Source organism: Tyto alba, unplaced genomic scaffold, assembly GCF_018691265.1.
Source record: "Tyto alba isolate M040663 unplaced genomic scaffold, T.alba_DEE_v4.0 Super-Scaffold_2, whole genome shotgun sequence".
Classification (NCBI taxonomy): domain Eukaryota; kingdom Metazoa; phylum Chordata; class Aves; order Strigiformes; family Tytonidae; genus Tyto; species Tyto alba.
Window position 1 is genome coordinate 53456480 of NW_024881282.1, and position 24250 is coordinate 53480729.

Consider the following 24250-nt stretch of genomic DNA (forward strand, 5'->3'; position numbering starts at 1 on the left):
TACTCAGACACGAGGTCACCGAAGACAACCTTTACCTGTGGCATGCTGCCTCCCCACCACCTTCTGCTGTAAGAAAGGTAGACTTATTTTTCCTCTGGAACAATGTTTTCAAAATGTCTTGTTTTGTTTGTTTATTTATTTATTTATTTTTATTTTTTCCACCTCTTTTTTCCTGCGGGGAGCAGGAGGGTTGTGGCAGGGTGGTGGGTGGCAGGGGGGTTGGCCGCCCTCGATGGGTGCTCAGGCAGAACTGCGTAAGGCTGGTGGCTCTTTGTGTGTGGGGGGTCTTCAGGGACTCGGGTGAGCTTACAGGGATGCTGCTCTTTCGTTGAGGTAGGAGCTTGTTTTGGAACAAGCACGTCTTCAAGACGTTGATGGGACCTGACGCAGGATGGGGTGTGGGTGGCCGGGGGATGCTGATTGTTTCCCCTTTATGTGGAAGGTAAAGGTAGATTGGCAATCCGTGTTAGAAGATACGGCGGTTTACCCAGGAAAACTACACACAGAGACAGAACTATTTTCTTTATTATAAAGATACACTATGAGGAACAAACCTGAATGTAGACTGAAGCTTGTAATGGTACATGCCAAAAATGTACAGTACTATACATAAAAGTGCATTGTCACAACAGATTAACAGTACATTTCTCTTCCAGAACTGTGAAATTTCCATGTTTTTATTTGTTCTTCAAGAGTGGAAGGAATGCAATGGGAATGCAGCCATACACGAACAGGGAAGGATGCAATGGAAATGCAACAGTACAAGAGCAAGGCTAAAGCTCCTCTAAAATTTAAAGGCACTTTCACATGTACATACTACAGATGTACATTGACACAATTAGGTAACAGTCAACAAGCAGGAAGCTACCAGTACTGCAATTTATCAAACTTGACAGTAAAGGACAATACTGATTGGATTAGGTGTGCAGGAGTTACCCTTTAGTACGTCTGTAGTTGTAGCGGTCTTTCCTGTTACATATCCACTTACTATACTTTTAAGTATCTATAATAACCATCAAACTACACATTTAACTGTGTGAATGCACTAAGTGGATGCATTCACTAAAGCACTGTTTCTAATATTTTCTTTTGCTAAACAATTTCTAATATAAGCATTATGGAGTCCAGTACAGTTATTTAAACATACAAAATTCCCTATGCAATTTAAAGATACAAGTATCCATCTCAGTTATGCCAGGTGGGTTAATTTAAAAATGCTAGACTAAAACTGCATGTAAATGAAAGCTGAAATTCCAGTTTGTTCCACTGATTCTAGTAAAGTGGGGAACTACTTGAAAATATCTTCTGGTCCTGACCAAGCGAACAGACCCTACCGACCGGCGCTGGGCTGCCGCCGGGGCCGGCCTGGCTTTGGCTCTCACCCTGGCGCCAGGCCTAGGCCGTACAGCCGACAGGGCTGGAGGTTCACTGGCCCATGCCCCACAGTCTGCTGCCGAGGATTAAGACTTTGCCTCTAACCTAGGCGTCCCGTGAAGGCTGGGGCTGGGTTGAGAAGTGTTTGCAAATACCGGGAGCAGTTTAGAGGCAGTTCGTGGGGTACTTCACACCTGGGGCTTTGCATTACTTATCTACAGGGTGTAAACCCCGGCAGGAATAAGTCGCTCCTAAGTGACAACAGGAACTTGCTCCCGTCACCTCAGCAATTATGCCTATCAAACTTCGTCACTACTCTTCTCCTCCCAAACTTAATTGTTTATGTATAGCGAGTGGTAAACTTCAAGCTTTCCAACCGTGAGATCTTAAAGAATATGTGGAAAGACAGATCTTACTTAAAGCCAGTTGTACTCCTGTACCACAACAGATTTCCGCCCCCCCCCCCCCCCCCGCCGTCTCCTTCACTGAAACTTATTTTATGGATTGGATGTTGGAAAATGTATTCACAGAAATAATATTATGGCTTACTGTTGCAATGTGCAAAACAGCTGGACATTTAGTTCACGCCTAACAAAGTTTAACACCACGCTAAGCAAAGCTGACAGTTGTCACTCACACAGACATACGAAAGGTACTGATTTCCGTCATTAAAAAAAAAAAAAAGGAAACGGGGGGAGGGGGGGGGAAGTGGTTATGAAAACTTTAGTCAGCTTGAATCTAGGTGGTAGAAACTCAGCTGCCTGTCCTGCGAGTGACCCTGCACGGCTGGCGGGAGGCAGCCCCTCTTCAGAGTCCCCGTCTCGCTGCCGTCGGCACAACCGAGGACGTGCGCCGTGTCTGCGCTGTGCGGGGCAGCCAGCCGAGAGAGGTCAGCTCCAAACTCCCGCTTTTACAACTCAAATCATGCCTTTAATTGGACACTGAGCAATAAAGTCAATGGGATACTTTGCTGAATTACCGTGTAGTTGATCCTTTTAGTCGCCTATCAGCCTGCCTAATGGACCAATAGGTTCATGTGCTCCCCAGAGCCTGGCTCGCTCAACTATGAACTTTAAATGAGTTTAGCTTTTGTGAAAACTGTGGTATCGGGGAACGAAGGGCTAGCTTCATGGGAAAAGGTACACTATTACAAAGGGCAGCAAAAGGAGTTTCTAGATACTATCCTGGAGATGTGCTTTAGCTGTGACTTGGAATGCTGCTTTTTATCAGTGAGAGCAATGTGATCTCCAGATCCATCCAGCACTTGTCTCTAGTGAGACTGCCAACAAGAAAGCTAAAACTTGGTGACAATTATGAGTGTTGTGAGGGTTTGGTGTTTCTTTTTTTTTTTTTTTCCTGGTGTGTCTTAAATAAGAAATGTGGACTGAGATGACTTAGACATTCCACACGGACACTTAATCCTCACATGCTAGATTTCATCTCTTACTAACCTGCTTGAGATTTGGTTTGGTGACCCAGAAATGAGAGGTCCCACCTCCCCTGACCCACCCACCCCTTAGTTTTGTGCAGGATCTGTTATTATATAGCTACAGTAAGACTGTGATGTATGGTACAACATGGCAAGCTGTGATCTGTGTTGTTTTTATTACAAATGGTGCAGCATTAAGTTTTCAAGTAAGCCTGTATTTGTTTTTTTTTAAAACGATGCACAACTGTCCAGTTTTTCTTTTAATTGAAACCATACAAAATACAAATGCCCATGTTAATGTAGCTAGTTTCAGACAATACATTCAAAAACACTGAAAACCAAAACCTCTCCAGTTACAAACATGAACAAACGATGTTATGGAGCCCTGACTTCTATCGTTAATCCATCCCTTTCCCTAGCATACCCCAGCCGGGCACTGTGGGTGGCTGAGCTGTCTACATTGTGCAAGATTTGTCGGCCGGACCCTGGGAAGAAGGGGAAGGCCCTATGCTAGGATTTGTTTTTGGAAGAACAATAGGTTTTGGCCGAAGAGCAGGAGGTTTCAGCTGCACTCCCATTCTAGGGGCCACCATGGGCTTGAAAGTACTCATGGTGTCACTGGAAGAACTAGTGCTACGGCGGATCTGAGGCTCCGAGCTCCTTAAAACGACGCTGTGGAGAGGGCTGAGCGACTCCGTGGAGGTGGCAGGGGTGGGGGTGTTTTTCATTTGTTCCAAGGTGTCCAACACGACATCGGGGGCGTGCTTCGCCGAGCTCTGCCGCTCCAGCTCACGGAGCTCGTTCAGCGCTGTGTTCATCGTCTCCTCGATGTCCTGGGTCAGAGCACAGAGAGCGGCACGTCATTCGAATTGCTGCTGAATGCAAAGCGCCGCAGCAGCAAGGAGCAAGGGGAGGGGGTGAGAAACGCATGAATTAATTTGCCAGCCGTCCTCTCTTTAATGAATATTATAGTGCCAAAACCAATTTCCACCAGATTTATTTGAAAGACACTACGATTGACGAGATAGCAGCTTTGGCTGGACATTACAAATATTTAACCTGTTTACATGAGAGAATAAATAAAAAAAAAAATCAGTTAAACCAAAACCTGCAAGCCATTTTATTAAATGACTGTCAGGACAATGTGTGTTTGCTTAGCAGTGTTTTTAACTGTGAAGATTTCTGTCATCTCTTGGGTACTGACAGCTATAAAGATTTTAGTCCATTTGCTAACTGTTAGCTAGCTGGTCCCCGCATCTACTGCCTCAGGTGTTCAGGATCTGTATCCCCTCACATGGATTATAAAACCTGGTTTTGTAAGGAAACAAAGCTTGTGTGCCTGTCAGCTCTTCTCTCCTCTTGTTTCTCTGAGTTAAATCTTAAGCAGAAAAAACTGCAAGATATTGTTTAGTGAGCTTACCTAAGAAATTGTCATTTTCATCAGGATTTCTTGCACAAATGCTAAAAGAATGCACCAAGATACTAGTTCACTACTTTTCGGTGGCACCGAAATATAACTAGGGTTAAAATATCTGGTGTTCCCTGCTTGCTCACAGTGACTTTCACGTAGTTTAAACAAAGTTTGGGTTCTCTCACTGCTGAATGATTGCTAGTCTAGCCATTAAAAAAAAAAAAAAAAATAGCTTAAGCCAAACATCACTGTATGTGGTTCCAGGAAAGTAAATAAATAACAGAGAGTGAAATAAAACAGTAACAACATTTATACTTTCTAACTGTAATACACGGTTCAGCTTTCTGACCCAAGCATGACGGTTCCTTCTATCCCTCCTTGGAAGCAGAGTTTGAAAGCAAGCACTACCAGTACATTACATTTTAAAACACGAGTGCCAGTGTTATTGTAAAATACTTTTGCAATCATACTGTACCCTCAGGGTGCCCCTAGTAATCATGTTATCCTACCTAGACAAAATGTGACTTTTGAAGACAGTGGCATCTATTTGCTCAAGAGCTGTTACCAGCTCTGTACAACAGACCAATTTGATGATCGGGCTGCTCCCTATTTCATCCTTCTCACCTCTCCACTGCCAGGAATGAGACTGGTGAGTGTTCACACAGGGATAAGATGGGCCATGATTTATGCAGGTGCAACGTCTTGCACATCGTGTTCTCAGGCACAACTACAAACATCAAATCAACATGCGGTATGAACTATATATGAACTAACATGAAAACCACATAAAATTCACAAGACCCTGGAATGTAAATATGTGCTTTGAATGGCAATGGTCGCTACTAGCCAGTCAGAGCACTTTTCTGCATACCATAATACGGAGAAAGAATTGAACACTAATTACATGCAAGCTAGAATAGGCCAGCCTTCATCAGAGCACAGTGATTTACGTAGCTGTTGTAATCATAACCTATCCTAGTGTTCCGTGTGGCAGAAGCAATTTCATTACAGTATAATGGGAAATAACTTATTTTTATTGCTTCTGCAATGTCTATTTCCCCTTGTGCTTCTTCTATCCAGGATCCCTTAATGCACCTTCTTTCACACACACTCTGTTTAGAAAGCTAAGTAGGATATTCTCCTGCACACACGCTCCTACCAGCATATGAGCTCTGTGCTGTGCTTCTCACTGAGGCTTGTTCCTCTGAAAATCAGAGTGTGACATAAAATAAAAAAGACACAAACCTGAGCTATTGACTCTGGGTCCAGTGGTTTATGGTCATTGAAACCTGTGTACTGACCAGATGACGTAGATCTTCTAATCGGAGGGCTATCAATCTTCTTTAGAGAATCATGCCTACTGATGTTAGTGAGACTGCCATGTCCAGGTCTGCGCCGCCTTTCAGGGCTGTCAGCATTGAGGTTGCGATTTTGAAGGAGGGCTCTGGGACTGCAGTGAGTTGCCAGGTTGGGGGAACCTAGCTCCATGGACGAGTTGGAGAGAGGGTGAGGTGGGTGTACTGGGCAGTGACCGTCACTGCTCCTGCCGGGGCGTCGTAGAGGAGGTGGAGGTTCTGATCTCTTTCTTTGCCTGCACCAGTGAAGAAGTGGTTATGGGACAAGTTATAGTGACCCACCACAAACACGTGGAGAAGTAATTGCTGTGTTACCCGAGCTGTGAGCAGTACTACTGAAAACATGTTATGCTTGAGCTTACCTTCCTAAATACACGTCAGAGTGACGGTCAGTGGGAGAGTTCATGTCCTTTGACGATGACTTGTCCTCAGTTACGGGTCCGCTGCTGGCCTCACTGTCTGCTTTTTGGCTCAGTGTATCTGAGAAAGTATCATCCCTGAACAGAACACACATGGTGAGATGAGAAGTCAGCCAGTTAAGTGTGACAGAGAGCATCTTGGCACTCCTAGATTTTAATCCCCTTAAGAAAAGCAGGCATGTTGTAATGCACTGCAGCCCCTCCATGTCTCCAAAAATTACTTATAATCCTTCTGTTTACCGAGCTCTTTACATTTCGAGTGTAACCTTTCTGTAAAGAAGAACTCTTGTCATCCTTGGCAAAGCATGCTTAATGCTGTAAAACAGGAGTTCAGGGCTGCATTTCTCCAGCCATTGCTGTTCTGAAGTTGAATGTCAGCAATTGCTACAAAGAGATAGTCAAATTAAAATAGGTGCAGCAGCATATGTCTCTTAATGTACTGGGAACGTAGCCATAAACAAAGTAGCTTAGCCTGGTAGTAGCTTTTGATCAGGAGCTGTCAGTTCAGGGCAACAAAGAGAGAGGCATCCTGCAGAGAAGGCAAAGGTTTAATCTATCTGAGCCTTCAACTCACTGTCCCATTTGGAAATAACTTTCTTAATTGCTTCGGCACGTTCTTACATCCCACCAAGAACCTAGTCACACCAGACACTGCTTACATATCCTGCACCACTATGTACTGGTGAGGGACAAGGCCATCAATTCCGTTGTGCCTTCCTTCCCACCAGTCTTCAGACGCTCGGTGATAAAGCAGAAGGGAAGCTCCTTTCTTGAAAGACAGTTCTCGTGTAGATCTTCCAGTGTAGTCAAACTTGGCTATAGCTTCTATGGGCTCACACTCTGGATAGGGAGGGAAGAAGAACAGGTATCAGATCTACCCTGGCTTATCTGCTCATTTTGGTTTCATAAAACCCATTTACTGTATTTTCTCACTGCTCATTCTTATTGAGCAGAGCTGACAGAGATCCGCTGAGCTAAGGCAGACTTCAGGTAGTAGTTATAATATGTCCCTTACAAAGAAACATAATTAATCTGTGCCCCAAGTGTGAAACATCTGGGTTGCTTCGCAAGCTGCAGAAAACCTAACAGCATATTCAAATGTTACAACAGCAGCTGCTGGGAGAGAGGCCTCTGCCTCCCGCTGCAAGGGCTCCTTCACGGCTGGGGAGCTGAAAATAAGATGAACAAAGTCAGATGAATAATCAGAGGCCCGAGGAACCAGTGTGATAAAGGAAAAGTAAATGGGAGTGCCTTTAACATCTGCAGTGGCAAAGGAAGGCAGGCAGGATTTCCCTATGCAGGAGCAGGCCTACTCTGCCTAACTGCACTAAGAGGTTTCTGTCTTTTACGTGGTGAGCGTGCAGATCTAGTGAAAACCTAGTGTTTTATACAACACGGAAGCCTAGTGCTTTAATCTGCTCCCTTAACACCCTCTCTGAGTGAGGCAGGCGGGCAGGCCCTCTGCGGCCTGAGGCTGCCCAAGGCAGCTCTGCCTGCTCCAGCGCCCCGAGCTCCTCTGGTTTCTGCAGGGGAGGCCGGTTGTTTCCTGAAGTCAAACACTCCTTACAGCAGCCCTGGCTTATCTTCTGTCAGTGTGCTGGTAAACTCAGCCTTACACTGGTGACAGACTCCATCCTGCAACCTGCGCTTGGGTCGGAAACCTACGGACGTCGGTGAAGGGCCCCTGCTGAATGTCTGCCTGCAGGCATCTTCAGAGCTGTGCCCGGACATCAGTGAAACAGCTGTGATTTTAACAACCTCCAGTTTCCTCTGCACAAAACCAAAAGCATCTGAGCTCAAACAGATTAACATTTGTCATCACAGTCACAAAACGTAAAGAAAAACCTGCAAAATGCAGGTTTAGAAATCACACACGTTGTTGATTCCAATAACGCAGAGTCCCCCAAATGACAAATTTCTTCACATAATTAGAGCAATATTTAGATGGAAATTAACATCTGGGCTAATGACTAGCATAGCAACTTTCTGTCTGGTGCAAATTAAAATCGCTGAGGTTGTAATTCCCCAAAGAACCAGGCTGGTAATGAAAACCACTATCCCTTTACAACAACACTTTGCACAGGAATGTCTTTAAAATTAACTTCATCCTGCAGCATGAAAACAGAATGATAGCACCTTTATTGAGGTTATAGTTTGCAGCTCATTTTTATAATAATTTGCCCAGGCTGCAGAAGGCTGCCTTGTAGTTTGCTGCTTCTGCAGAAATGCTAAGAACTCCTGTCAGCGAGGATCTGCAGGGTGTTCAGGAGGTACAAACTCAGAAGCTTTCCAAAGATGGCACACACTGGTATGGGGAATTCACTGTCACAAATGCAAAAGTAATGTACACTGGCAGAAATTACTTTGATTATATAAATACAAAAAAGAATCTAGCATTAATTTCAGTATTAATTAATTTCAGTATAAATCCCTGAAAATGCATCCTGACTGGACGGCTCACTGGCAGGTATTCCCTGGTGGGCGGGCGGGGGCAATAGGTTTCTTGGTTTTATGTTTTTAAATGAAGAAAATGTAAAGATGACAAAGAAAAAATGTTCTGGAAAACTGGGAAACCTTTAATGCTGCTGTGCATATTCTAATATACAATCTTGTTTTCTTTTCTAGGTACTCTGTCTAGAGCCCTTCTAACAGGAAGTACAGATGTGACAAAGTGACCACAGGCATGGAAAGACACTACTGCCAAATGAAAAGAAATAAAACTACACATGACTGTTTACCTTGCATCATGTTTAAGAGGGCAATATTAAATCGAATGGTGGTAACGTTAACACTGACAGAAGAACGCTGTTCTTACACATATCATACACAGTGCTTGTGGAATTTGTTATAAGGTATTACTGGGATCAGGTAGGATTGAAAAGAAGATGTTTGTATGAACACACTGTTCTCAGATTACAGATAAATTATGGATTATGGAAGACTGGGTCAAAAATTCAGTGGCAAAAGCTCCCAAGTTTCAGAGAGCCAGTCACTCACTAATGGGTAATACTTTAAAATGCAAAAAACCTCAACCAACCAAAAAAAAACCTTCACAGCAAGTACAAAAATCCCAAATTTCCTGTACATATTTTCCTTTGTCATTCTGTGAATGTAAGTGATAATGGTCACGGGTACTGGGTTAATTTATAAACTCCTACACTGAATAGCTACAGGATTTCCCATTTCCCTGCTAATTTCAACAGACCATGCGGTATCCCACATTTGAGTATACAGGTCTTTTTATTGACAAATTAATGGACTAAACTAGAAATAGTTTTATCTCCCTCAGTGGAATTACACTCATCCAAGTGTGGTGCATGATAGGAATCTGTTTTTTGTATCCTTCCATTGCCTGCAAGACTCACACACTTTCTCAGAGGTCTGAACGAAGCCGCCCCACTGGAACCAGCTGTATGAATTGGTAACGTACCCGTAATGGATGTGACTTCTGAGACATGTCCGTTAGATTGCCTGGGTAACAAATCCCAGCTCCTCAGGGAGGAGTGCCCACTAGATCTCACACAGCTTTCTTAATAGAACCAAAAATAAGTTTAGACAGGTTTTACTATTTTAAAAGGGGCATTCTCTTTGCCTGAATGTTGCTTTTACATGGAAAGAACTTTCCTATAGCAAACACTACTGAGACTGTACTTAAACAGTAATTCACCTTGTTACAGGTCAAGCCTGAATAGTTAAAAGCGAAGTACCATGACAGTTACTCCTAGAAATAAATGCATTTTGAAAAGTTAAACCATTTAATATCAAGGGTACTGAGTGACAGACAAGCATTTCCAAAAAAGCAGAGGTGATGAAAGCCGTATTTGGGATCTGTAACTCAAATTCTGTGTGGTACTGAATGTCTAACAGTAAAATTGACAGCTCAGAGGAAAACGTAATTGCATTGCTCTGTCCATACCTGGGGACATCTGCCTACAATAGCAAGAAGTATTTGATGACACATAGGAACTCACCAGCTATCATCTCTAGTGACTCAGGCAATGCTATGGAAGTGAAAAATTAGGACAAACTGAAGAACTGTGGGAAAAGCTTCCACTGCCTGGAAGAGCAGAAAGGGCAGAAGAAACGTAAGTGCTAATTTAAATTTTGGGGTTGGAGTACCAGATGTGGCACTAACTTCCCTACAGAGGCGATAGCACTGAAGTGCCATTGTGCTGCCCTCTACACCTCAGGGCACAAGGAGCTAAGGAAATGAGGGGAGACCATCCACTGCACCTTTTTTTGGGGGGTGGGGGTTACTGTTGCTTTGCTCTGCTCTTCCTCAGTTCTCCCAGATACACCCTGGCTGTCGGGAATAGAGTATGTCCTTGAACTCCCTGGGAAGACGTCATCTCCCAATGTCTTTGTCCTCTTCTGCACCCCATCAGAGAACAGCAGCTTTGCAGTTCCAAAGTCCTATCCTCAGGACAGCAGTTCTCTGACTGGGGAACAGCAAAAGCAAAGAAACATTGCAAGGTGTTGACAGAACTTGGCAAAATGTTGATCACAGCATGCACTACTGAAAAGCAGGATAATTACTATGTGTTGGGGACAGAACAATAACTTAGTCTTACATGTCCCTGTAATTTTTGTTTCCTGCAGAAACACCATCTCAGTTTCTACCCTACGTTTATGAGATATCTATGAACAGTATGATATTAATTGTATGTATGTTTTCCCAGGAGAAACCCATCTGTTTAACTTCCTCAGGAAATTCTCACTTCCTTGGAAAACAAACCTTGTCACTCTTTTCTATATGCCTCCAACAAGAATAAAAAAAAATCTCTGGCAAATTGAAGGTAAAGGAAATATGCTAAAAACTGCTTCAGCAAAACATGAACAATATCCTTTGAATCTTTACTGCAGAGGCATTTTTGAGTAAAGGTTCTTCTGCAGCAAAATTACAGACAGATTTTTTTAGTATCTCAGCTTGAGTACAAATGTTCTGAACTTCACAAATGAAATTTAATTTCCAGACTTAGGAGAAAGAAGAAACTTATGTGTTTCACTTAATAGGGATATTTTTTGCACATTTAAAAAAGATTGAAAACACTACAGTAAAATGCATCTCCTTCTCCTTCCCTCTTCTCTTTCCAGTGATCAACAGAAATATATGAATACCAGTAACATTAGGAAAAAAAAAAAAGAGGCAATTTATATGCTTACAATTTAACAGTTATGAAGTATTTGTATGTTGTCCTGGTTTCAGCTGGGATAGTACCACATGTCTGATCAGTACAGCAGCAACGCTGTGCCTCCCTTTTTCTCTCTCCACAAACAGTGAGCAGTGATGCATCCAGCTAACAATCAATGAATCAATCACATTAAACACCCAAAAGACTCCAGACCCTTTAGTAGAAGCTTTTTTTTTTGTCCACCACAGGTCAATCAGTGACTCTTACGAAGTTCAATATGCAAACTGAAAAATTCTCACCTATTCTCATATCTGGTGTTGAGAACATTTTTTTAAAAGAAATTGTTCAGAGGACAAATGCATGAATGTATGTGCAAAGAGACGGTAAATGCATTTAAATTTAAGCCTTAGAAAAATGTGCTATTATAATGGAAAGCCATATCCATGGAAAAAATGGGTTAGAGCTTGCAGGTTGGCAACCAAAGACCAACACCATTTTGTATGTGATCCAGGCTTGCTAATCTTTATCTCTGCAGCAATATTTCCCTAGATTACAAATATTGTTGTGCAAACATTTATTTTGCTGTAAACACAAATGTCTGCTTCCTTTCGGGACTGAATTAATTAAGAAGGTGGAATGGGGCAACCAGAATTAAATTGCTGGCCAATCTGGCAAATAAAAAAACATATCTTGAGCAGTTAAATCTTTTAACAGAACTTTGACCTGTTGACAGCTATCCTCTTCAGGGTTTTATCTTCACCAGTGACACAGTCGTAACACAGGTAGCACCACAACAGGAATGTAAACCTGTTATAGTAACAGCACAGTCGTGGGGTAGAGCCCATGATTATTGAGGCACAGGTGATGCACTGTGCGATGCCATGGTCCAGCTCCTCTGGATCCTGCTGATGTTTTAAACTTTCCTAGGCACGGTTTTGAAGTAATCGCTTTTGATTGCTGCTGAAAAGTTGCACTTCTTTTCCCATGACCACTCGGGCCTTTGTCTCTCAGTCTGGTCATGGGACCCCGAAGTTGGCCCTAACATATTGAACTGGTGTGTCACCAGCTTTTCACTACTTGTGCTCTAAATGAGAGATAGATAGACTTGAACTTCAGCTTCCATTCTTGCTTCATAACTCCAGTGGAAGAAGGAGGTCTTATAAAGTATAGCTATACTGTCTTGGAAAAATAAAGTGCAATTATGAGTTCCCACCATTTAGCGGAGCTGTGTTGTAGAAAGCTGGTAGATTTAGCTCTACAGAGCAGGTCAAGAGGAACCCACACACAGGCTGTTTTGTAAAACTGTCAGTATTCCCTACTGCTGGTGCAGTCATGGGTGTACACCCCAGGTAGGTTAGCACTGACTCCTCTCCTCTCCTCAGTTTTCCCCCTTTGATGCCTGCTCACCGAACTGTCCCTCCTCTCCAAACAGCTGCATGGATAGATCCTGCTCGTCCCTCCTCACCATGGCAAAGGGCAAGAGACAGGCAATCTGTCACTGACAGCTTGTCTATAGGACAAAGCAGGCCGGTACGGCTAGAGTGGAACTATTGTTTACATTGTTCTGTGTGCAATGAGACCAGTGTAGCCAAGTTTCCTATAGATATACCTTCCTGTTCCCCTTCCCTGTGGCAACTGTCCCAGATCCTAACCAGTATCCCTTATGACATCTTTTTTAAAAAAAAACAAACAAACCAGAAAATCATTCTCTGTCTTCTGGTTGCTCTATCTGGGCTGCCTGCTGGCCAGATATATAGTGAACTCACACTGCAGGTCTTCTCTAAAGCGAGTGTTATTCTGAATCCTTCACCTCTAAGTGGCTACCAATTGACAGGAAACTGGTAGTTATTTAACAGTTTTGAACACCTCTTTCCATCTGTTACATTTGCTTGAAACTGAGCAGAAGTTACTGGGAGGGACATCTGAAGGATAGTCCAATTGAAAAATTTCACAGTCAAATCCACCTTTACGAAACCTGGCTAAAAAAAAATTGATATAATAGAGATGCATCCAATTTTTCATGGATATTTATCATACCCAGAAGTGTCAGAGTAAATGTGATTAATATTTATAGCAAATTACTATTGTTCAGAAGTTTCACGGTGGGGGGTACACGCATGTTTTTCAGCCATTATAAAACCTTCAGATGGAACAGCTTTTAAATTCATATCCAATAGAGCCCACTGAACGACAAATATCCCTTAGCTGAAGTATTTAAAGACACACTTTTGATAAGTTTAGTTTTTGCAGACAAAAGATAAAGAGTCACTAAAAATGTAACATTATATCAGAAAATAATATGTGCTGACTGAAATAGTTTCTCTCTTGCCCTTCCTGTGACTGGGCAAATCAGGAGAGAACAAGGAAACAGCTGGTCAAACACAGATGAATCAGAGTGAAAAAGCACACAAACAGAGATTTGCTATGGAACACCAGGACTGAAATCCCCTTCTTTCAAATATAACACAATCAGGAAAAGAAGGTGGTCTCCTGCATGAAACACCTGTAAAACTTACTCCCATCAAAGGTACAGTAATGTAACATACATACCATCCTCACTGGTATGGGGCTCTGTACTAGCATCCTGGTCCACTTCCTCTAATGTACCATGTTCGCTGTATGGGCTGTCACTGAAAGGAAACAAAAGGTCAAGCAGAGACAGAAACCACACATATCAAAAATATATCACCCCATGTGATTATTTAAAATTATTCTTATAATGTTATAAAGTTATGTGCAACATAATTCTCATGACATGCTACAAATACACAATTATTGAAGAAGCCTACACACCTCTCCTTCAGACAACACCTTCGGTTATTAAGAAGTTCCCAGAGCCTTTGAATCCTTTCATTTATAAGAAGTGTGTGTGTGTTACTAAGAGAGGAAAGGAGCAAGGGGGGAGGCGTCATAAGCTAAAACTTGTTAAGGTGGTTCACAGCCAGAGAGCCGGTTTCCTACCTGACTATGTGCTCTGCACAGTGCACCTGGAATTCTGGCTGTGTTTGGCTGAACACAAGGGTAGCCTCCTCCACAAAATGTTGTAGGGAACCTCATCCTAATTGCCTTTGCTTCACGTTTTTTTTATAGCTAACACTTTACTATGTGAACCTAAATGCTCTTCGCATTTATCTTCATACTTCTACTGTGTGTGAAAGTAATTCTGTATCACAGGAGTTATCCAGACAATCACACTAATGATTTTAAGGAGATACAAGGGTAATATTCTGACTTACCAGTAGTCATCTCCAGCCATGCACTTTTCATACACTGGGCCATCAAGTTCTTTAGCATCTGGAAAAATAGCCTCATGATGGATGATGATAGTTTTGATTATCTCATTCACATGTGCCTGACAAGACACCTGGTCTTGTATGTCTGGAACAGGCATCAGGGTTGGCCCAAAACAAATGGCCAGGTTGTACGGATCCATCATGTTTTCATCGCTGTACTGTGAAAGGCTGTTATAACAAAAAATCAAGAAAAATTTACTTTTCCACTGTGAGTAACATTATTCTGAAAACTTGAGGAACTTTATTTTCCATCACAACTTAGAGATTTCCTGCTCTCCTTGACACTTAATCCCACATAAAGTAACAAAACAAAAAAGGGGATTTGCTCAATAGGCTATATACCTTATGAAGCGAGTTTATAGCACATATATGTATGTATATATATTGTGTTCCCTCGCTGTTGTGTTTAGTGTACACTGACCTAATGGGCTAATGTAAAATGCATCAACTGCTGCTGCTTCTATCTCATCAGTGCTTATCCTTGGAGGCCCAAGTAGACTGGAGGCAAAGTGGGTATACATGCCTAACATTTCTCATCAGACCTTGATGCATTTCTCCCAGCAACTGGCTATATAACTTGGGAAGACTGAATTGTTTTCTGGAGGCAACTAAGTTCCTGGATCTTGAAGAGGCTCTTGTGACTTCTGGTTTCTGTTTTTACCATGCAACCTAAAATCCCTGAGCACCTTCCTTTCTGTCCACAAATTTCCACAGGAAAGGGATGCGAGGCAACAGACACAAGTCACAACAAAGGATATTCCAACTGGAAGCAGGAAAAAAAATCTTCACTATAAGTGGGACCAAGCACTGGGTCTGAATGCCCAGAGAGGCTGTGGATTTTCTGCCCTTTGACGTTCTTGAGTGGACAAAGCCTTGATCTAACTTGATCTAACTTTAGAAGCCTTGAGCAGGAGGCTAGGCCAGATGAGGTCTGCCATAAGGTCTGATGACTTCATGTGGCCATGCAGGCATAACTGCATATGCAAAAAGCATAACGGGATTGCAGAAAGTCAAATTATGGGGATGTTTTTCCTGTGGGTGCACCAGGAGCAATTTGGAGGCAGTAAGGGATTTAACCTGCTTTCTAAATTGTATTCCTGTGGAGAGCACAGATGTAGCTAACACGACCATGTAACAAGTACAACCTCGTATAACTCTGGTCAATCGGTATGTCTAAGTAGAGGAGAAGCTGTGATATAAGATTTTGAGACATTTGTAGTGTCACTTTTGCAGGACGACTTCATGTTTCAAATGAATGGTTATTTTCATAAAACTTTAGATTTCTGCCCCTCTTAAATATTGCTTGAAAGTGATTCAGAAATTACTAGAAGAAAGAAAATTGGAACGACTGTGAATACAACAATGCGCACATAACCCGTCTGCAAAGACCCTGTTTCTATAGGAACAGGATGGATGAAATGGGGAAGGTCACAAAGACTGAATGAATCAGCAGAGGGCAAATTTAGCAAAAAAGGAGGAAAAAGACAATATGAAAACAGATATAACAGGAAACAGACAATATGGCAGCAGAAAGAGAAAACCTAGAACAAGGGCAAAGTGCACAAGAAGCAAAATTTGCAGTGAAAATACTGAGGTCAGCAAAACCAGAGAGTGCTGTGAAGGACTGGAAGAAGAAATGCAGTGCAATTGCCCAACCTGTCTTTTATTTTCTATCTGAGAATGAAGAAGCTTTTCTGGGATGATGAAGACACAAACACCACTTTCCCTTTCTCACAGAACCCACCTTCCAGCAACTGCCTGTGTTTTGCAATGTAAGAACCAAGCTACTTTATACCAAGGCATACATGAGGGATGTATGTTCTCTATACTGGTAGGTCTATTACCAGAAAAGAGAAGCAACACCACAAAGTCTCACCCTGGCAGCACCAAGCAACAAATAGTGCCTGTGCTGCTTGAATATACTGTTTATTTTTACCATCAGGAGACTAAAATCAGCTTGAGATAAGGAAAAAATAATTTTACTTTAAATTACTTAAACTATTTTTAATGTAGTTACAGTTTGTACTTGTTATTTTTCTTATCAGCTTATTTTGTTATTAGCTTTAATACTGTAGCCTGCACTCCCTGTTTCAGACATTTTAATCTGTTTTATTACAACTTTGCTGAGTTTTGGACAAATGGAATTTTAATTTGAATGAAAACTGTTGTTTTCTTTCTATTTTCATTAGAAAATCAGAAGATCATCTTTTGTGTTAAATGGACCTTAAATGTAAATTCTACACAGACTATGAATAAACCCAAAGAACTTCAATACCATCAGAGCAAGGCAGATTAAGATACAGTACCTCAGGGAATTATAAAGCACTTACTGGTTGAGGAAGGCGAAGAGGTATCTCATCACTATAAGGACCGACCTGGGCAAAGTAAGGAGCAGTTTGCGGATGTGAAGAGCCCTCTCATAGAGATTGTCTATTCCTGCAAACAGAAGGAAGTATTTTAAGTTGCCTTTCATATGATGGTCTAAAATAGCATTCAGTCAGTTTACTCAATTTACTTTGACTCTTTACCATCACATGTCCCCAGCCACTATCTTCTCATTTCGGTCTATTAGAAACATAAGATCTAAAAGTCCTTCTTCTTCTCATTAAAACCACACAGTTTAAAAGTAACATCTTTAAATATAAGAAGTCACAAGCCTGCCTAAGTCAAACCCTGGCCACTTGCTAAGGTAGACAGCTCACAAACCAGCAGTATCAGTACACAAATAACCTGAGGGAAACAAGGAGAGATGTTTATCATCAGCTTCAAATACAGATTCATTTGCATGTTCATATCAGATATAATATTCCAATCACTGAGCTTCTCTAATGAGTTTTCTTAATCAAATGTCCAGCTATAACTCTCTCAATGGCAAAGTAGGAGAAAGGCCTTATGTTTTATGGTGTGTAAGCAACAAACACAAAGGTCACATATATTTTCCCAAATGATTTTACAGCAGTCCACCAAAATTTTTCTGAAGTGGGCAAAACAAGGTCAGCTTAATAAAAGCATCAGTTCCTAATGTCTTATAACAAGGATGCATTATCTTCTAGGTTGGTCAGAAAGATTATGTGGCTGCAAGAGGGGTAGTGATAGGATAAAAGCATAAATTATTTTCCAAAATAAGTAGTATCTTATTTTTTACTCAATGTGCTTTCTGTGTAAATGACACTGTTAGAAACAACCTAACATTTCAGTAATGTTTTTTATGTCAGGCAACAAAGAATGCTGCTATCAACACCATCTAGGGGAAATCTTAGCAGACTACATGAGAAATACTGTCCAGTGGTACTGAAACGAATATTCAAAAATTCAGAAATGAGAAACAGGAGCTGATTTGAATGGCTAAAAAAGCCATTTGTACCACAAAACGTGACATTTAAGAGTACAAATTTAAAATAATTACATAAAAACGTGCTAACTGTAAACAGAGTTCCCGGTCTTTATTTGTGCTCTCTGGCATGGCTGTTTCTACCAATCAGCATTTATTTGTCGATGCAAAATGTGTGTTGACTTATGTTTCTTAGATAAACAACTGGTGTCTAGTAATTAGTATTTTGGTACCAAGAACTAAACATAAAGAGAGCATATGGGCAGCGAGACTTCTGTTTACCACACGGAAGTGCTACAGTTCATTAGGAAATGCCAGTGCAGTAAACTGGGGGGAAAACCTCTTCCTACGTCTGCATTTACAGGAGATTCTGCTGACTCAGCACCACTAGTGTGCTGGGGAACAGAAGATTCTGGGATAGGATGAAACTCAGCTTCTTGAGAGCTTCTGCAGGAGAACAGCCCACCACCTCTTGTGTGAAGGAAGTCCATCTGGATTGTGGTGTCTACTGTGGGAGCAGCAAAGCGAATCCCATGCAGGAGGTGAAAACCTATTCCCTACCAGGGTGGCTGAAGGCTGGGACGGTGTTCCTGGTGACCTGCCACAGAGCTGGTGGGGAAAAGGACTGCTGAAAAGTTGTATGATTTAAAACCTAATGAGTCACACTGAACCTGAACTCTAGCTGAAAATCAGTTCAAGTCATTACACTTTCTCAAGTGGAGTATGGGACCTGAAATTTATTTTTACATTTCTGTTAAATGTGGACTGTATGAATCAAGAAGTATTTCTGGTTACTAGTTAAGAACCAGAGTCTGTGACAGGGATGTGCTAAGCCTGGGAGCTGTTTGCACAGCGAGGATCTGCAGAGCAGCCACGATTCTCCTCTCCCTTTTCCAGTGCACATTACATCCTGGAGATGCCAATGCTACATATCCTTACCTCTGCACTGTAGTGCCACACTGCTGCTCTGCACAGCCCACAGACACCAGTTTTTAGTGCAAGGGCTTTCTCCACCTGCCTAAACTAAGGCGTTCTCAGTGGAAGGAGCCTGTTGTATCTTCAGTTCCTATTCTTCTAACAAAAGCAGCTGCTGTTACAGCTAGGGTGCCTTGTGAGTCTCCAGCTCAGTCGACCTTCCCCCTGGCAAGCCTGTCTGTGAGTCTTTGCACACAGAGCTGTAGGTCTGGGTGGTTTTGAAGCTTGTCTGCGTGTGCGCAGGTGGATTTCCTATGGAGTGGGGCTGAGGAAGGAAGGTCCAAAGGCGCTTTGGTTACATCTTTCATCATCCCTGACTCAGCAGCACTGCTGTGGCACAGCTCCTCTCCAGCCTTTCTGCCCTGCGGGCTGGATGTGGGAAGCTGGAGGGAAGTTGTGACACAGCACCTTCTGCATTACAGCCTTTCCTGGCTACTGCCTTGTGCTGCAGACCTGCCTCTTCCAGCCAGTTCTGGAGACTGGCCCTGGACCAGGTTCAGTCGTCGCTGAACTCAAATCAGACCTGAGAAATGCACTGGCCAGGCTCCCAGGTGGGTCCATTGGCCCCTTCCAGCAGTGTGCCGCCTATCCGGACGCAATAGCTCTGTCTAGTGAGCTAAACCAGGATGGGGCACAGTCTTGAACACCAGCAGGCAGCTACCACACAGTAGTTATCACACTCTCCAATGTGCTTATGGTCTGTGCCAACTGCAACTCTTCCAAGCAGTTCCTAGACACGGTTCACAGGATGCATGAGACAGGAACCGGTCCCAGTAGGCAACATGGACACAGCAGAGTAGGCACAGAGAGTTTGGCTGTATGGCCATATGTTGCACTGTCCCAGCTGCCCTACTAGGAGCATGATCAGTACTAAGTACTAGCAGGTCACCTCTATACTGAAGCAGTTGGAATGAACATGCTGGAATGAGGTGTGTGTATTTTCAATACCTTCCTGGTAACCCAGTCCCAGTTTCCATGAAAGCCCCTTTATTGCAAACCCAAACTACTTCCAAGTGGTAGATTCGTGTGCTTTCCACGTTGTTTCAAAAGGCTTGTTTTTCCTTCTCAGCTCGGATTCAGTTTAAAGGAGATAGGTAATAATGTTATGTATTTGAGTGCTGCTTTTAAATGAGGAGCCAAATTTCATAGTTGCTTGCGTGTATGCAGTGCATGAGTGTTTGGGTATGTAGGAAAGAAGGAATGAATAGAGAGTGATCTTTCTGCATCCAGGCAGAAAGAATTTGAAGTTCTGCTGCTACCCATGCAGAGGGAAGAGAAAACATTGCTTTGCCTCCACCAGCTTTGCTGAAGAGAGCCTTGGGGCAGAATGGCCATCCAAACTACAGGCTGGTTGCTGCAAGGAACCACTGGCAATCCCAACGCTGTAGAAAGCTGTCAACTGTCTCCTGTCTCATAGCACTTCTGTTGAAGGCCCTCTTTTCATTACACTGATTTTCAAGAACTGTGATTATCCCTATCTCAGCACCCGATGAGGTATTACCCATTTCTCAGCGAAGAAAACTGAAGTGGTGATATTACATGACTTGCCCTAATAATGCAATTAGCTGCCAAGAAAAACAGAAATCAGGGGATTTGAAAACTGGTTCATTGCTCTAATGATACGATGAGACTCACATTCCCAAACGCAAGCAACAGGACAGACCTCTGGCAAGGAAAAGCACACTGAGAACTGATGTGTGTTTTCTGACTGTGGATTGAGGGAAGGAGGAAAGATCTGTGTAAAGGACACATGAATGTCAACCACAAATCAAGACAACCAGCAGGCAAATATCATAAATAGAAATGGTTAATATTTCCTAGTTCCCAGTTCTCAGAGCAGAGCAAACCATGTGGAGCTCTGGTCTGACCCCAGACCCATCTCAGCCACAGGGGTCAAGCCCCCAAGAAGGAGAGTTTCCTGCAAGCCAGGCGAGAAGGTGTTTGGCATGGGAACGCTGTGCTCCTGTCAAAGTGGAGCTATAGGACAGCTCAGAGTACAGGAGAAATTTATGGGGTGAAACAAGAGAAGAGGAAGAGGACAGCTTCTGGGGCTTCATGACTATAGCACTCTGTGGAAGAGCTGGGCACCTGTGCCCAGAACTATTAATGTATTTTTATCAGACAATAATGGAGCGAAGCACCCTAATAATATAAGGAGCTTAGTTTTCTGTGTATCCGTAAAACTATCTAGGCATCTAAGCATCAGAGGTGTTTGGGATCTAAGGAACCTCCACCAGCTACTACAAAAAATGACAGACAGAGAGCTGAGAGGACTCTTCAGAGGTCATGTAAGCCTACAATCTCACCCTTTGACTTCGCCTTAATCATCTCTGAGAGATGTCTGTCCAACCTGTTCATAAGATCCTTCAAAGCGGCAGATCACAGCCTCCACAAGAAAATCTGTTCAGGTGTAATCTTGTTTTGCTCTTGGAAAAGATTTATTTATTGATCTCCCATGGACTTCCTCTGCAAACATTCCTGGATTAATGAATCCAAATGAAACTGATGTCATTGCATAAATTAAAGTTTATCATTAAACTTAACAGCTAGCTGCTTTTTTGTCAGCCATGGGCTAAGGATCAGTGCTCAACAGTATGAGATAGCCATAAATTCTAGCTACTCAGGCCTTAAAAGGTGTGATCTTCAGCCTCCAAGAACACTGGAATCTGTTCTGGAAAGGTGGTGTCACCTTTTTTTTTCTGCAGAGACACACAGAATCTATGAATGTCCACTTTTCTATTCCATGAGAAATAACACATTAACCACCTGGTGACTCATGATGAGGCTTTTGCAAAGGCAGACTCTAAACTGAAACAGATCAAAAGTGAACAATCTGCCAAAGAGGAGGAGAGGAAACATTAAAGCGGAGAAAACACAATTACTAACATAAGCCCCCAAATACAAATAAAGTAAAACTAAATTATAAATTAAGACAGGGATACATTAATCCTAAATAGCATTAAGAAAATGTAAATTGAAGTTTAATTAAGCAACAATACTGAAGCAGTGGAGCATGTAAAAGGCAATAAATATTCAAATATATAAACGCAACACTTTGGTGATGAAGAACAAAAGACTTTTCCAAGAGAGCAATTGCTGGTGCTTCTGTAATATTTTGGGCCAACTGGACAGTTACATGCCTTTATCACTCTGATTTAGTTAAAAATCCTACAAAACCACTGTGCTTTTCCTGGTTCTGGTTCTACACACGGCCTCTCCTGCACTGGTGGTGAGATATGGTTATCCAATGAGGAGAATATTCAACCTGGGAGCAGTCAGAGCTCAGAAACATGAGTTCTGAGTTGTGTGTGTTCTACCACCCTCTGTTACCAGACAGCCTCCATGGGCCAATCTCAGTAGTAACAAAAGAACTGCAAACATTTGGAAAAGAGAAGATGTTATTGATCAGAACATGTGGTAAGAGAAACCTGGTGTCAGCAATAAATGAACTGTGCTATGCTAACAGCCAGGGCTGTGCAAGCTAAGTGTATTTTACAGGCAAGGGTAGCACAAAGGGGGGAGAAGAAAGCAAACAACGGTAATGTAAGGTATCTGCCTCCTTTAGGACCACTGTTTTGAAGGATAAAATCCAATGTGGTATCTCTATGTGGGGGTCACTCACTGCTTCCACTTGGTGTGGCACATACTAGTAACAGAGTGAATGCCTAATGCATATTTTACACACCCACTGAACATCAAATGGGACTGAGTTACACTTGAAGATGTAATTTTTATGGTCAATTTGCAGCTGACAAGTAATCTACATGAATATGTATTAGTGCTGAAGTTAACAATTTGTGCTTCTTTCTACTTTGGTAGATGAGTGCAATCCAACTCAAAGATATGTATGTATTAACTCACCAGTGCCACTTACTGCTCTTTCAGATCTATTTAAGAAGCCATTACAGGAGGACAAACACAATGGCCTCCACTGTCACTTAGGGAAGGAAATAGTTGTCATTTTGTTGAAACTTTTTCAGGAAGACTTGAGAATTCAGAACATAGTTTTTTACTGTTTAAGTAATGGGCAATAGTCTGGAAAAGCGATAGAATAATTTCCTTTCATAACATTTATGCCGTTAGGTAAATGGGCACTGCTGGCAGGAATGGAGTGAAATGATGAAAATCAGAAGGAAAAAAGATGTAAGTTTTCATCCATCCTGGCATCTTGGTATATCAAATTTAAGGCAAGGGAGATGAAACCATCAAGAATTACAATGACCTGAGCAGAAGCTAAGCAGCCTGGGTGGCTGAGATGTGTCTGCTGCTGCATTGCACAGCTATGTGTGTAAAAGTGAACTGTGATTCATGTGTATGAGAACTCACACTGGGAGAGGAACTGCAGTCCCCCAGCAGTGAAGGTAAATTATGGCCAGCCCTAAGCACAGTTTTAGTGCCTCCATTTAACTCCTGTTACAAATATTTTGCTTGTGTTTGGCCTAGCCTTTTTTCTACAAAGGGGCAAAAAAGAAGCGCACTGCAACTCTCCTTCCTTTCCCCCACCCCCCTTATTTTACCCTCTGCATTGCAGAGTGTGGCTGGGAGCAATAGTAGACACTCCTTTTGCTGAGAATGCAGAATTATGGCCCATAATCAGACGGATTCTTTACATTCTGTCCTACCTTTCATGCCTGCTCTGGAGAAGTAATAATTTGCCACAAATTTTATCTAAACCAGTTCATAAACGCAAACAGAATAACATTGTTCTCATGAGTCTAATTAATACAAATTGTAATAAAAGTCAGTCATTTTGCACTGCTTCCACTGCATTTGCAAAAGGGAAAGCATTAAATCACAATGCTCTATTTCATTTGGAAATATATGCATAAATGCAAAGGAATTCCTCAGTGGCTGTACTGAGGAAAGGTTCATTTTGCAGCTGTAGCCTCAATTATGCTTGACATCCATAACTAAGTACTTCAGTTTCAAGGGGTTTTTCACTGGCAACATTACATTTCCATATAAAATGTGTGACATTCTGCCCTTTTACAGTTTTATGTGAACATTAACTTTATGAATTTGTTTTCTCCCTCCTCTCTTCTATAACAATTTCTGCAAATTATTAAAAAAAACACACTGACATTTATCCCGAAAAACTATTTGGAAACAACTTAATGCTTATTCTTTTCCTCACTGTTTATCAGACAGTGAATGCAATATGAATTAAGAGTATTTAAACCCTCTCAACTGAAAATGTGAAAGCTTTCTGGACTTGACATATCAATCGTGTTCTAAAGAAGTTACAGTAACGTGTGTTCTCACAGAGGAAGGAAAGTCAGGCCCTGCTGCCATTAACATGAAGACCAGCATACTTAATATGTGAGGCCACTGGAGCACAGAAAAATAAACTAACGGAACTATGACAGGTTCAAAGTCTGAATTGGAAGAAAAATCTTGCCTAGACTGACTTGCTTTTTGCAAGATACACAAAGCACTAAGGTTAACAGACAGCAATGGAAAGGGTCTTTGAGACTGCCAGTTTTTGACAAATATGTGCCACATAGGTGCTATTTAAACTAAACTGTGACAGG

General features: G+C 42.1%; 1 protein-coding gene across 2 annotated transcripts in view; it reads right to left on the reverse strand.

The window, feature by feature from the left end:
* Positions 1-507: 507 nt before the first annotated feature.
* The window catches only part of SRGAP1 (SLIT-ROBO Rho GTPase activating protein 1), a 156584-nt gene continuing 132841 nt past the window's right edge, over positions 508-24250 (reverse strand). For both annotated transcript variants that reach the window (XM_042792414.1, XM_042792413.1), the window contains exons 16-22: positions 16744-16849; positions 14357-14581; positions 13671-13750; positions 6648-6828; positions 5932-6066; positions 5460-5805; positions 508-3636 (exon numbers count right to left, since the gene is read on the reverse strand). In XM_042792414.1, the coding sequence (XP_042648348.1) occupies positions 3259-3636; positions 5460-5805; positions 5932-6066; positions 6648-6828; positions 13671-13750; positions 14357-14581; positions 16744-16849 (1451 nt within the window). In that variant the 3' untranslated portion in view covers positions 508-3258. The remainder of the gene's footprint in view (positions 3637-5459; positions 5806-5931; positions 6067-6647; positions 6829-13670; positions 13751-14356; positions 14582-16743; positions 16850-24250) is intronic.